Genomic DNA, 13,941 nt, shown 5'->3' with positions numbered 1-13,941 from the left:
CTCTGATGAACACTCACTATCAAGAGCAATGTGCTGGACTCTGTTATTTAAGAAGTTTGAACGCCACTTACATATCTGGGAACCTATTCTGATTGCCCATACCTTCGGTAACAGTTTGCGGTGGGAGGACCATGACAAATGCTTTTCAGAAATCAAGCATTATGAAATATCTGCAAAGCTCAAAAGTGTAGTACAGGGACCAGCCAGTAGTTGAAATGTATATATGAAACTGGATACAAGTTGTACAGAAGCAATTAGTATTTCATGTACTGATAATTGTAAAAAGTAGTAGTGTGTTTTCTATTCCTGATTTAAGGTGGAATGTGTTTTGTTCCTGATTTACATTGTGAAGTTTGACAGTAACCGTATCACAGGTGGTAAATAGGTAAACTCTGTATTTAATTTCATTGTTCATCATTTCACAGTAATGAGAAATTAATGCAATTCATAATTTTGATGTGATCTTGTGCATTTTATTTCATTTCTTTAAGCATGCCAGTTAATATCATAGATCTGTTGGAATAATTAGTTGCAGGAAGTGCTATTTATTCTCTCTTTCCTTTGGTAATGCTTGTTATTCTCATTTGGTTAGGGAAATATTTGCAGCTAACATTGATTTATCCATGTTAATGGTGGTTTGGTAGAGTGGCTGTAGATTAAATTACTTCTCACAGCATAACAGCCGGCCTCTAAGCATAAATAGTGCTGTATAAAAAGTGGCTGGCTGCTGTATTTCTTAAAGTAATTTGTGGTTATTGTTGGCCCAGTTTTCTAACACTTCAAACAGTTACACAAATAATTTAACTGGGTGCCTATGCTTGTAGGAACATTGTGAACAACAAAAATTCAGATATAATTTGTAACACTGCAGGGAAATCTGAATGTAGTAATGGAAGACTTACATCCACATGAGTTTCAAGCAATAAGGGAAAGTGAACTGTAGCCACCTTCAAAGTTTTGTACAGAACATGGAATCAAGTTTTCATCTTCATTTATGAAGCAGTGTCCTGGTGTGTTTCTCATTCACAGAATGACTGCCAGATTGATAGTCTTTATTCACATCATTCACAGTTATTTAAACTGCTTTTCTGATCTATATAGCTTACCTCAATCACTTTGAATAAGGTTTTCTATGATTTCATTAAATTACTTAAGAAAAATTCCAAACTGGTTTCTTCTACAGTAGTGTAGCCTATTTCTGCCATCCCCCCCCCCCGAGTTTGTCTCTTACTGTGTAAGTGTTAGTTGGTAGTTAAAACATGTGAAAACAAGTCACTGTGATGCCAATTAGGTCTTCTCAGCGTAATATAAATTATATATTATATTTTGTAAATTTTGTTACTGAAAATTAAAGTACATTGCTTTTCCAAAGTTAGCTGTAGTATGTGTGCTACGAATAATGTTCTGCATTGCATAGTTCAGCTTGCACCAGTTTGCCTCTGATGAGCTGGCTAAATATGCCTGTGTCAGAGTTCAGTGAGCTGAATAATGAACTCACTACTGCTCTTGTTTACCAGCTGGCTAGTTGAGCAGAGCATGGGTTCAGTGAGCAGTTACGTGTCTCCAGCAAGCAAGATACACATCATGGGTTGTGTACGCATTTACTAGATCCTCTGACATTAGCTAACTTCCATCTAGCACTGAGATTGGTAGTTGTCCATTTTCCTTATAAATCTGCCAAGAACTTGTGCGTCCCCACATCAGAAGTTTTACTGTACGACTATATCTTTTCTCAGACTTATTCTCTATTAGATTTCCTGCTGAGAACCTAACATACTTTGTTCCTTTTATTTTACACCATATATTTCAGTTATCAGTGTCCACATCTGGGTTTGACATCCACCTTTCCAAAATTCTTTTACAGAATGTGCAGTCCCTGATGGAAAGCTCACCCAGTACACTTGTGGCAGTAAGTTACGTGTTCCATAGAAAATTTAATAATAATTAATTACATGTTCCATAGATCATTTGAATGATTCTTTCATCAAAATGATGCAGAACAAATTAGTTTACAGAATATGTATACATGAGTAGTGTTAACATTAATGAACATACAATTTTTTAGTTCTCCTCGTGCCATTACGCTTAGTCCATGTAAGGGTCGTCAGGTACCCATACAGTGGTTGCCCCCTGACAACGTAGGGATCGTACTGTGGGTGCCCAAGCTGTCACTTCCCCAGGCATGTTGAGGAGTGGATGCCTTTCTTCTTGGAGGCACCATACCACTGGGCACTGGCCATCACACCAAGTGCCCTTTGCTCTAGCTAAATGGCACTTTGTTTGGAGTAGGCAGCATCATAGCAAGTATTTGAAATCATAAAATAACCAAAGCTATCAGGTGATGGCCATGAGGCTCTGATAATCTCTTCAGACTGACCGCAATTCAGTGTAGGGTAGATCATTGCAACCCTAGAAACCTACTCTACTTGGTCATGCCATGGGAGGAAAACAAAACCATGTGACTTGCAGACACTATTACTGTCAGTTCCTGGTGTGTACGTGAACAGTGTCCTTTTCTATGTCAATTTTCTTTGTAGATAACATTGCAAATCTACTTGGTAATGTACCTGTTACCATAACATCCCAAAGAACCTAAACATGGTATAGTGATTAATTATTCACCGGGATCTAATGCTGTAGATGGAAGAAGAGCTGTGAAAACACGTGGAGAGGCAGTGGATCCATTTTGTATGTCATGTGCATCAAGGACTCTTTCACTGCAAAGTAGACACTGGCATATTTATCCTCGCTTTTGAGCAGAATTAACTTCCAGAGGAAGTAAAAAATATGATTCACTGCTGTCATTCAAAGTCATATTTCACACTTTAAATGCTAGTGCTTGGGTGTATGTCTTCCCAGTGTACACATGACCTTATTTGTGAAGACTGTGGCCAGTCACTTCACAAAAATGTCACATGTACTACCACCTGTCTGTGTCAGTTGCGGCAGTGACCATCCTTCCTGTTCCCTGAAGAGTGCTGCTGTAATCAAGAAAGGCAAGGTCCAGAATTACCTCCCATAATTTGGAATTCAAAAAAATATTATCATTTGTATGCAGTCTCAGCTTCAGCCGCTACTGTGACAAGGTCATCGGTAGTACCTGCCAACGTATTTACTCCCTACTTCTTGACCTCTATTAGTCACCAAAGTAAACTTGACTGTGCGGGCTATTAGCTGACGTCTCTAGTGGCACCTGCAGCACCATCTTTGGTAACCACTCCCAGCATTTGGCTGGAAAAGCAACATACTCTTCCAGTGTTAATTGGGACTTGGCTCCTTCTGAAATCCCTCTCCCCAGACATTCGCAGACCAGCAACCCGACACCAACCAGTGGCTGAGGGAGCCATGTACTGTGGGTCCCAGGGCTGCCCAGTGTTCTTCTGTCCCTCCACCCACAGTGCATAAGTCCTTACAAGATTCTCGACTGGCTTCTTGTGAAGAAGAAAAAGAAGAAATCTTGGGAGAAGTCTACTCTGGTTGACCTCCAGCGGCCGCAGATCCTCTCTGTACATCATCACACTCCAAACTAATGTTTTTTGTTGTTCACCCACACCAGTGACAGTGATCCTGGGGCTTGATCTGTTCTTCTATTTCCTTTACACCCAAGTGTTACACCACAATGCGGTGATCTAATATACTTGCAGTACATATTACTGTTACCTACCAGAACAATTAGTAATTTCTTCTTGTTCTGTTATCTATGTTGCTCTCCAACAAACACTTCACTGATGATGATTCTCCAACCCTTCGAGGTTACCGAGCATTCCCAAGAGAGCATGTGGAGGGTTCTGCCCATTTGTTCATGCAGATGCTGTCAGTGAGTGCATTCCCCTCCATACCACATTGAAAGCAAGAGCAGTGTGATGCAAACAACACAAGTTATGACCGTTTGTAATGTTTATTTACCTCAAGGCAGGGCAATTTCTTACTTTGAGATTACCACCTTAATCGAACAACTCTCCCTCCCTTTCACCTACTTGGGGATTTCAGTGCACTGTGAGGAAGGGCCACCTCATCCGGTAGGGACCTTCTGGCTGACCAGCTTCTTTCCAATCCTGATCTGTCTCTCCACAATGACTGTACTCATACCCATTTTAGTACCACTTGTGGCACCTTTTCGGCTATCGATCTCACAGTTTCTTCTCTCAATGCCGTGGCTTTGCTACAGTGTTCACTGTATGTCGATCTTCGTGACTGTGGCCACTTTCCGGTGATCCTGTCACATCCTTGTCACTGCGTAGTGGTCCACATAATATGTTGGGCTCTTCAAAGAACCTCTTCACCTCCTCTGTCGGATAGCATTGATGAGGTTGTGAGAGACTACTCCAATCTCCAGTGTGATCGCTCGCACTGCTAGAACTCCTGTCTCCTTTATACAGGTCCACTCTGCTATCTCCTTGTCATGATGGGCCAGAGACATTGCAGCAGCTATTCATGATTGTCAAAAGGCCCTGCAATGTCCCATGTGACATCCTTCACAGCCCCACATCATCACTTTTAGGCAGCTCCATGCTAAAGCTTACCATCTAATTAACTGCAGCAAGAAGAAATGTTGGGAGTGTTAAATCTCCTCCTTAGGAACATATGCCTCTCCATACCAAGTCTGGGCCAAGCATCATAGTCTACTGGGCTGCCAGAGATGAATTGTCCCAGACCTCCTCCTTCATGTTGGTATATCTACAGATGGATCAGTTCTTGCCAAATGCCTTGTAAACAACTTTGTGAATTCATTGGTGTCCTGTTCTTACCAGGCAACCTTTGAAACACATAAAGACAAGTTGAAGACATCCTCCCATCCTTTACCTCTGTCAAGCCAAATTATAAAGGGTGATTCTTATTAATGCCTAAAACCCCCCAAAGTGATGTAAAGGATACTGAAATAATTTAATATAAGGCACATGGGAAAGTGCCTTATTTCCCAACAAATGTTGGGAAATATCTCAAAAGTGCATGACAAATGTTGAATGTGTGATGTCACCAGATGATGTACCTTGCCACAAGTGCAGCAAGTGGGGAGTGGATTTGTCAATCCTATCCTCGTTGGTAGGGTCTGCACTACACATTGCTCTGCTAGGGTACTCTACTTTCGTACATGTAAACTGATTCATTACAATGTTGTATTACCACTATCATGAGCTCTACTGTATCACTTTGGGTAATGGAAGAATGCAAACAGAACACACTAGCAGATTGATGTGTAGGATTGTCCCCAACCAGAAAGGGTAGGATCGCCAAGACCAACCACTGCACAAATGGTGAGGTACGTCATCTGGTGAAAGCATGTGTTCAAAATTTTCCATCCGCTTCTGGGGTATTTCTTGATATTTATAGCTGCATATGTTTTATATGAAATTACTTGTCTCAGCATCATCTACAGCTTGTCGGGAGTTTTTAAACATTAATGAGAATCATCCTATATAATCAGCCATTCATCGACAGGGAACTGCTTCAGTCTCTTGAATGGCCACACAATATGGTTCCAGGCCCTGATTCAATTCATAATCAGATGAGCCAACATCTGAATTTTACTCAAAGTCGCTATATTCTCTGAGTCCTTAACTATATTTGACTAGACACTATTTTGCTTCTGTAGTGGTTAGATAGTATAATCTTTTCAATCCGTAAACCAGACACAAAACCAAACGTCCATTGACATCTACTGACTGCAACATGCTCTGCAAATTGCTTGAGATGATGGTAACCCAATGATTTATTTTGAGTTCTAAAATCATGGGGCCTTATGCCCCCCTATCATTGTGATATCTGGAAGGTATGAGCTACAGGGGTCCATCTGGTTAGGTGGGAAACAGCACTCCAACAGACTTTTTGTAAATGCCAACACCTCATTGTAGTCTTCTCAGCCTACATAAGGCATATGACACCATTTGGCAGTGTGACATTTTACTCAACCTCCGTTACTTGGGCTTTCAAGACTATCTCCAGATTTTTATTTTGCAGTTTTTATCTCACTGGTTGTTTTGGGTTAGAGTTGGTCAATCACCCAGCTCACCATTGTTCCAAGAAAACGGTGGCCCAGACGGCTCCATGCTGAGTGTTACTCTTCCTCCTTGCCATCTATATGTTAGTGACCTCTGTCAGAGCACTGGTCACCCAAATGCTATATGTCAACTTCTGCCTTTGGTATAGCTCCCAGTCTGCAGTCTTCGCTGAATGCCAGCTTCAAGGTGCCATCTGAAGGGTATTTGCTTGGACCCTTTCCCATGGCTTCCGGTTCTATTGTGCAGAAACAATACCATGCATTTCTGTTGTTGTATCAGTGTCCAGTCTGACCTTGGTGAAACAATCACAAATTATTATGCAAATGAACAGAAAAAGAGATTTTTTTTCCATTGTAACTCTAATATATACACAAATCAATTTGGACAGGACTCCAATTAATGTCAAGATGTTTTTACAGTTAGCTATGTGTATCTGGTGTGATGCCCATGAAAGATTAATGTAATAGTATTCACAACACCTAAAGTTTACAATGAAAATGAAGAAATACAGCTCCACTAATAAACTTAAAGCTCATCCTCTCTTTGCATAAAAAGCCAACTCATCTGGCCCTTTATATGCTTTCCCTCATCCGAAACCACTGTTATGAGGACTATATTTCCATTTTAGGCACCCATAATGAATTCAGCATTTCTTGAGTCCACCTAAACACAGCATAAGATGAAAAGCACCTAGTCCATGTGGAGTGCAGCAAGTGAAATAGTTCATCATTAGAGCATCAATTAAAGGAACATTATGTATTTGCAGCTACATTGTCCTGAGTCTGCTGTAATTAAGTATTTAATAGTGTCCGAGGAGAACTGGACAAAAAGCATCAAGGTATTTAGAACCCTACACATCTGGAACAAAACAATGATTTATTCAAATTAAAATGACGTCATTTTTTAGTTTATTAATAATGCTTGAAATGTAGAATGTTTGTGCCACATCAGTTTCAGGATTATATTTCCACAACACTTTTAATGTGTGCTGCTGTTAATCATCTAAGGAAATTCCCACAGTAACCTACAGAGCAGTTTAGGGTTTTGATACCACTGCTTTCAATAAGGGTTAACAGTTCATCTACACTTGCTTTCCACAAGTCGTCATACAGAATGTGGCTGACAGCTTCTGCAGTGCTTTCAGCCCCCCCCCCCCCCCCCCTCTGCTCCTTCTTATTCCCCCCCATCAGCAAATGATGCAAAACCGGTATGAAACTAAGTGTAGGCATTCTACATGGAAAGTGCACTACTTCATTCTGGAGCCTAAATAAAGTGTGTGTTTGCTTCTGTCATTTAATTTGCTTGAGACAACAATCACTGGCACAATACTAGAAAGCAGCACTTCAGCAAGTTTCATTTCTGTATTATAATTTTTCTTTTTTTTACAAAGTCTAAACAAACTGCTGTTGCCTGTGTGTTAAGTGCTATCCATTGTCCAGTTACATATAGTGTGTTTTTTGCTTCTACTGACAGTACTTCATAACAACTCTCACTCTGCCTTGTTTTGGAATGCATTTATTCCAGTACTTCAAAAATTATTTAAATAGGCCTATATCAATCAATTATTACCAATGTAATTTCAATTAATAAAATAACATAATTAACACACACAGTTGCTGAGATGCTAGAGATAGGAGGCAAAATTGTGGTTGACAGACTACAAGCCATCAGTGTGGGAGAGTGATGTAGTAGATTGGAAAACTATTTTGATTCACCTTTTGCACAAAAAAAGATAAGTCAAATCCAAAAAATTATGGACATTTGTCTCATCTGCACATTGCTTACAAAGTAGTTTTTTGTGCCCTCATTCCGGGTTAGAGCAACAGACACAATAGAAGATAGTTGAATACTGGGCAGGTTTTCCACGGGGTTTGGCCTTGTGTAGAACATGTGTGAAACCTGAAGATGATACTACAGGACTGCAGTCAGTTAGGGATGTTGTCACATATGTAATTTTTTTAAAAGCCCTGACCTGAGTGACTGTACTGTACTGTACTGTACTGTACTGTTTAATATACTGCATGAAAGTGGTGTGGGTAAAAAAAAAGAAAAAAAACTAACTTAATGCAACAGGCTTTAACAAACACAATCTTTTAAACTAAAATTAATGTGCAACATCTCTGAAACACTTGAAATAAAAACGGGCATAAGACGCAAAGTCAGCACAAAAAATACTTTGGTGAAATTATTGAGAACATTTTCATTGTCAAAATAAGCAATTTAACTCATCCAAAAAATTGTGTGAAGTTTACACAACCATCTGGAATATTTAAAACAAGAAATCTCATCCCACCAACGCCAAAGTACATCACTACTAAACAATTTGTCTCCCAGAAGCACTGTATGCAGTGGACATAATCATCAGCTGTGAATGTAAATGTCACTGAGAAGATGGAATAACAGATATTGTGAAAAACATTCAGACGCATCATACATGATGGTATCTGGATGCACAAAAGTTCAGCAGAATTGTATTCCCTGATGGAACTCTTTCATGTGCACTTGTAAGCAGCCATTCTCCATGCCACTAGCCAACAGACCAGTCATACAAAACCCTGACACTACTAACAAACCAGAAACTATGTTGCAACAAAGCAGCAAAAGATCCAGTAAGCAAGGCATTAAAATATTTCTGTGCCGTTATAGTCATGGGAAAGAAAATGTCAAACTATTATAAACCTGAAAGTGTGGGTAGAAAACCATCAGACTTCTCCACACTTGTGTTGTCAGACATGTCTGAAGTGTAGAAGGAATGGAGTATGAAGTCGGGTAGAGGGAAGCTGAGGGTACCTCCTTTAAAGAGATTGAGAAAAGTTTGTGGTGAGTGTTCCAAAACCATATCAACTGCTCCACTAGCTAATATGGGAAACTATCAGGAGTATTTCCAAGATACACAGTAGACCACCATACTAAACTGGTGTCTTCTAACATGAATGGAAGTATTGCCTAGACAATAGCAGAGCATTCTGCTAAGATCTGCCACCTTATTGCCAGCATTGAGTCGTTGTGAGGACTGTCTTTGGTGCTGAATCAAATAATTTTGAGTCCTATACTAGTTGTTTTCCTTTTAAGAGCTGGATTAGCACTGTGTGAAGTTCATCAGTCTGTACCTGGTCACAGCCAAATCAAGTAAAGCTTGATGTGACACATTGGAGACAAAGGAAAAGAAATTGTTCTACTGGAACTTTACAGTACGACTTAGCAGACAAGTGAATTTCCTAAGTTGTGAAGGCTGGCAATTCTGGTTACCTATGTGACATCATGAACCCCTGTGTGTGAAAGATCTTGGAATTAATTGTAAACTGTCACATTGTCTAATAGTTTTTGATAAGTTGTTAGACACTACATGTAAGCACAATATTTGTGGATGGCTCCGTCAGTGTCTCTACAGAGACTGTTCATGTATCCAAATTAATTGTGAAGCATTATCTTTCTCGGTTGAGCAAGAAATTGGGTCCACAGTAAGGATTTAAATTTCACTACTATTTATCTGCAGAAGATTTGGCACCTGCTTGACGTCCGGATTAGTGAAACATAAACACCTCAAGGTCATTGACACTTTCACCATGAAGATATTAGTTGGGCTACAGGCACTCAGAGGACCAGTCTCATACATAACCTTCTTCTGTGATGAGGCTGGGAAGTTGCCACTTGCCTCCCGGCAGCAGCAGCAGCAGCAGCAGCAGCTTCATGCTGTGTTTGGTGTATAGGATCCTTGTCATTCCAGACTCACTATTAATTGTCCAGTCATTTAACAGGCTTTCAAAAAATGTCTTTAAGAGATGAGGCTAAGTTGAATCTGCTCAAAATATTACCTCGTGACACTTGAAGTGTAACAAATATCAGCCTTAACTCGAGGTTTGAGCCATTTGCTACGCTGGCTACTGAAGAAGCCCAGAATTATTTTTAGCTTTGTAGTGGTAAATACTATTGTTTTACAGACCTTCCTCTCATCACGTTATTCTAGATGCAAAGTTAGCAAGGTCTTGTCAATCACTTTGAACAAGTGAACTGTGTCCCCCAAGACAGCATTGGAAGGCTATTTTGCACTAGTTATGGACGGTATCATGCCCATCACAAGGAGCTGCATTCAGTCTGTTTTGTTTGTGAAAAATTAATTTGCCCATCAGCCTGCAACAAGTGACCTTGAATGCAGTGTAGCCATTGACATGACAGAGGAATAAATCTTTCATCTGCTCAAATTCTCTTAGTGCTCCTCAGATCCTTCGGCATATGTACGCTACAGAAAAAAAAGTGCAGAACTAATGGAAATCCTTTCTCACACACAACAACAAGTATCGGAGGCTGCATTTGGATGCATATCAGCATATCAGGACGCATGAGAATAAGGGATAGATAGTAAGCTGATAGACCAGACAGTGAGACCCTGTTAGGATGATGAAATTGAACATAATGCAAGTCCTGCCAGCTACAATTCTTTTATTCAGCTGATTCGCTCATAGTGGGAAGACATGTGGCTGTAGGTGAGAGACAGCAAGAGCTGTGAACGGTGATACATATGATTTGATATGGCATTCCTCCTCCTGCTCAGTCAGAATGTCCATATAAAGTCACAATAAACGTTTTCAATATAGAAAATAATTTCCTTTAAATGATGGAAAGGCCTTCTTGTTATGGTGTCTATGGTGACCAAATTTCAATTTGTCATGTTTGAATGAAACACATTTAGTGGACAGTACTACATTTAAATGAGAATCTGTGTCAATTTCAGATGAGGTGTGTGTCTTGACTCCAGCCTTAGTTTTAGGTTTAAGATTTTAATTTGATCATCCTACTCTCATGCAGTGGAAGAGCAATGACTGTAAATGTTGCACATTTATTGCCTTTCACAATTTACAAATAAGTGCTTTACATTGCATAGTTCCATTATTTATTTTTGTAGAGCTTATTGTTGTCAACTCATCAGTTCTGGAAAAAAAAAAAACTATTGTTCACATTATATTTAAAAAGAGAGAGAAAGAAAGCAATTGCCATATTCTGCTTGTAGAATGTTCAAACTGGTATACAGTTAGATTTGAAGGGTTTCTGGCAAACTACTAAGTGATCATTACACATAAATTAATGTAATGAAATATGTGAAAATGAATCTTAAGTCCTATAACATTTGTATACATAGACATAGATATCACTGAAATTAGTCACAACAATTAGATATCTCGGAGTATCTGTTCAGAGTGATTTGAGATAGACTGGCCAAACAAATCTATCCACAGAGAAGGTAAGGCAAATGCCAGACAATGATTGGTATATAAAATCAAGGGAATGCAATTCATGTATGAGGGAAACTGATTAAAAAAGTCCTCATTTATACCATTCATGTGCATTGTACGTTGGTATTGGAGCATTATCAACTCAGCTTGATAGAGTAGATAGAGAAGATTAAAACGAGACCTGTACAGTTTTCCATAGGTTTGTTTGTTCAACATGAGTGTGTCGCAGATATATGCAATGAACTCTAAGATAGTCGCTGTAAGAATGTGGTTGTTCATCTTTAAGAGCCGTACTCTGAATATCCCATGTGACTATGTTCCAGTAATTAAGAAACTTATTACTTTGTACAACATGTGTCTTGTATTGTGACTAAGAGCTTAAAATACTTGGGCATTTAGAGAGGGATACTGACAGTCATTCTGCCCATGTGTCATTTGTGAATGGTACAGGAAGAAAATAAAATAATGTTGCCACAATGTATACTCTCTGACACACACCATACGGGAGTTTGAAGAGTGAAATAAAAGTACAGATCTGTTGAGGACCTTCAACTAACACACCAACTCTACTTCTTGTTCAGGTAGCTTCCAATTGACAGAGATAAAACAAGTGACAGTGTTGGGGATTGAACCATGTGGCAGTTGGATGACACCTCAGCTAAAGAGGGGATCAATTAGCTCATGTTCATATTTAGCGTTTATTGAAGAAAAGCTTTGTATCAGCATACTCTTAATAGTATGTTATGGTTGTCAGCCATGTTATCCTTGGCAAATACTATTAGATTTTTTTCTGTATACGAGGCCTAAGTCAATTGAAGCTATTAATGTTTTTCAATTTTGTTTTAATAGACTGGATGATGTGAGAAAACCAGAACCAATTAATACTATAAATTATACACCAAAGTGTGATTAAAATGGACAGTTATTAAAGAAGTCCCAAATATGACCAGTGACTTGTGTGTAGACTTTATGTATCTTCAGTTAATAATGGTATACTTTTCTTTCCTTTTCATAAGAAGACTAAACCTCAGTGACATCCACCTATTAAAGTTGCTGGCCCTACTTGGGTCATAAAACCTGATGCAAACACTGTCTTTTCAAACTACAGTACATATAAACTTTAATACAATTATAGATGGTATTTCCATAGATCCTGTCAGAGTGACGACCACACTAAAAAAAGGGGGGGGGGCATTGTGTAGTCACATTATGATGCACATACAGTAATGCTGAAAGGAATCAAGGAAGTGTCATATACCAAGACAGTAAACAAAAAATTTTGAGATATGGCTCTCCTTGCAGTGCACTCTGTTTAAGCCAATCTTGAAGGACACATTTAGCAAGAAGTTTACAGTACAAGCATCTTAAATAAGAAATATGACATGTTTCTAGGAACTTTCATTACTTTCTTTGACAGTTCTTTTCCATCAAAAATGCTGTCTTATAAGTAACCAGTTCAGATAACTAATGGTATTAGGGTATCACATAGGAGAAAGAATGAGTTGTATCATAATATGAGGGACAGTTACAGATAAACTAGAGAATTTCACTACAGATGATACAACAAAATGCTAGTCTATATCTCCAGATGAGCTAAAACAATGCATTACATCAAAGGAATAGAGAGATCTTAGAACAAAATTAAAGCTATATGGTCAATTGTTAAAGAAATATATGAGCTGAAGTTGCGTGGTCACAGTGTCGCGCACCTTCTGTGGCGGAATGATTTTGCAAGTGATCCTCCAGAGTTGTGCAAAACATTTAAGTACCCATTTCTCGTCAATAGCTTGAAGAAGGTAATTTATATGAGAGTAGTGGTCTCGGTACACACACTTTCTGAATTTTAACATATGTTGAATTTGTTAACATATGTTGAATTTGTTAACATATGTTGAATTTGTTAACATATGTTGAATTTGTTAACATTTGTTGAATTTGTTAACATCTGACTTTATTAAGATAAGATTTTATCTGTGCTTACCTGATTTGATGTGTACTATGGCTTTTCCATTTACTTCACTAATTTGCAGTCTCACTATACGATAAATATGAGATGTTAACTTGGTCTGATGCGTTGTACAGTCCTTATTACACTTCACATTACAAGCATGGGTGTGTATGGCTTTTTGTCAAGAGCTAATTGCTAAATGTCAAGCAGAATGAGATTTTCACTGTGGAGCGGAGTGTGCGCTGATATGAAACTTCATGACAGATTGAAACTGTGTGCCCGACCGAGACTCGAACTCGGGACCTTTGCCTTTCGCGGGCAAGTGCTCTACCAACTGAGCTACCGAAGCACGACTCACGCCCGGTACTCACAGCTTTACTTCCGCCAGTACCTCATCTCCTACCTTCCAAACTTTACAGAAGCTCTCCCCAGGCTGTGGCTAAGCCATGTCTCCGCAATATCCTTTCTTTCAGGAGTGCTAGTTCTGCAAGGTTCACAGGGGAGCTTCTGTAAAGTTTGGAAGGTAGGAGACGAGGTACTGGCAGAAGTAAAGCTGTGAGTACCGGACGTGAGTCTTGCTTCGGTAGCTCAGTTGGTAGAGCACTTGCCTTCGAAAGGCCAAGGTCCCGAGTTCGAGTCTCGGTCGGGCACACAGTTTTAATCTGCCAGGAAGTTTCAAATGTCAAGCAGTCTTCAACCCAGATGCATACTTCTGCAAGCGTTCTGATATAATAATTTGTTTTTTAGTGGTAGCCTGCGGCTG

General features: G+C 39.3%; 1 protein-coding gene and 2 non-coding genes across 17 annotated transcripts in view; 2 read left to right on the top strand and 1 right to left on the bottom strand.

Annotated features, from left to right (window-relative positions):
• LOC126297523 (CTTNBP2 N-terminal-like protein) overlaps positions 1 to 13,941 on the top strand; it is a 214,163-nt gene that overhangs the window by 21,871 nt on the left and 178,351 nt on the right. For 8 of the 15 annotated variants that reach the window (XM_049988419.1, XM_049988427.1, XM_049988428.1 and 5 more), the window contains exon 2: positions 1,865 to 1,909. The exons of the other annotated variants lie outside the window; for them this stretch is intronic. In XM_049988419.1, the coding sequence (XP_049844376.1) occupies positions 1,865 to 1,909 (45 nt within the window). The remainder of the gene's footprint in view (positions 1 to 1,864; positions 1,910 to 13,941) is intronic. 15 annotated transcript variants of the gene reach the window in all.
• On the bottom strand, positions 13,454 to 13,528 carry Trnas-cga (transfer RNA serine (anticodon CGA)). The gene has a single exon. It is a non-coding gene; the product is annotated as a tRNA-Ser (tRNA).
• Trnas-cga (transfer RNA serine (anticodon CGA)) lies at positions 13,755 to 13,829 on the top strand. Its single transcript has one exon. It is a non-coding gene; the product is annotated as a tRNA-Ser (tRNA).

Source organism: Schistocerca gregaria, chromosome X (genome assembly GCF_023897955.1).
Source record: "Schistocerca gregaria isolate iqSchGreg1 chromosome X, iqSchGreg1.2, whole genome shotgun sequence".
Taxonomy (NCBI): Eukaryota; Metazoa; Arthropoda; class Insecta; order Orthoptera; family Acrididae; genus Schistocerca; species Schistocerca gregaria.
This window is presented reverse-complemented; position numbering and strand designations above follow the sequence as displayed.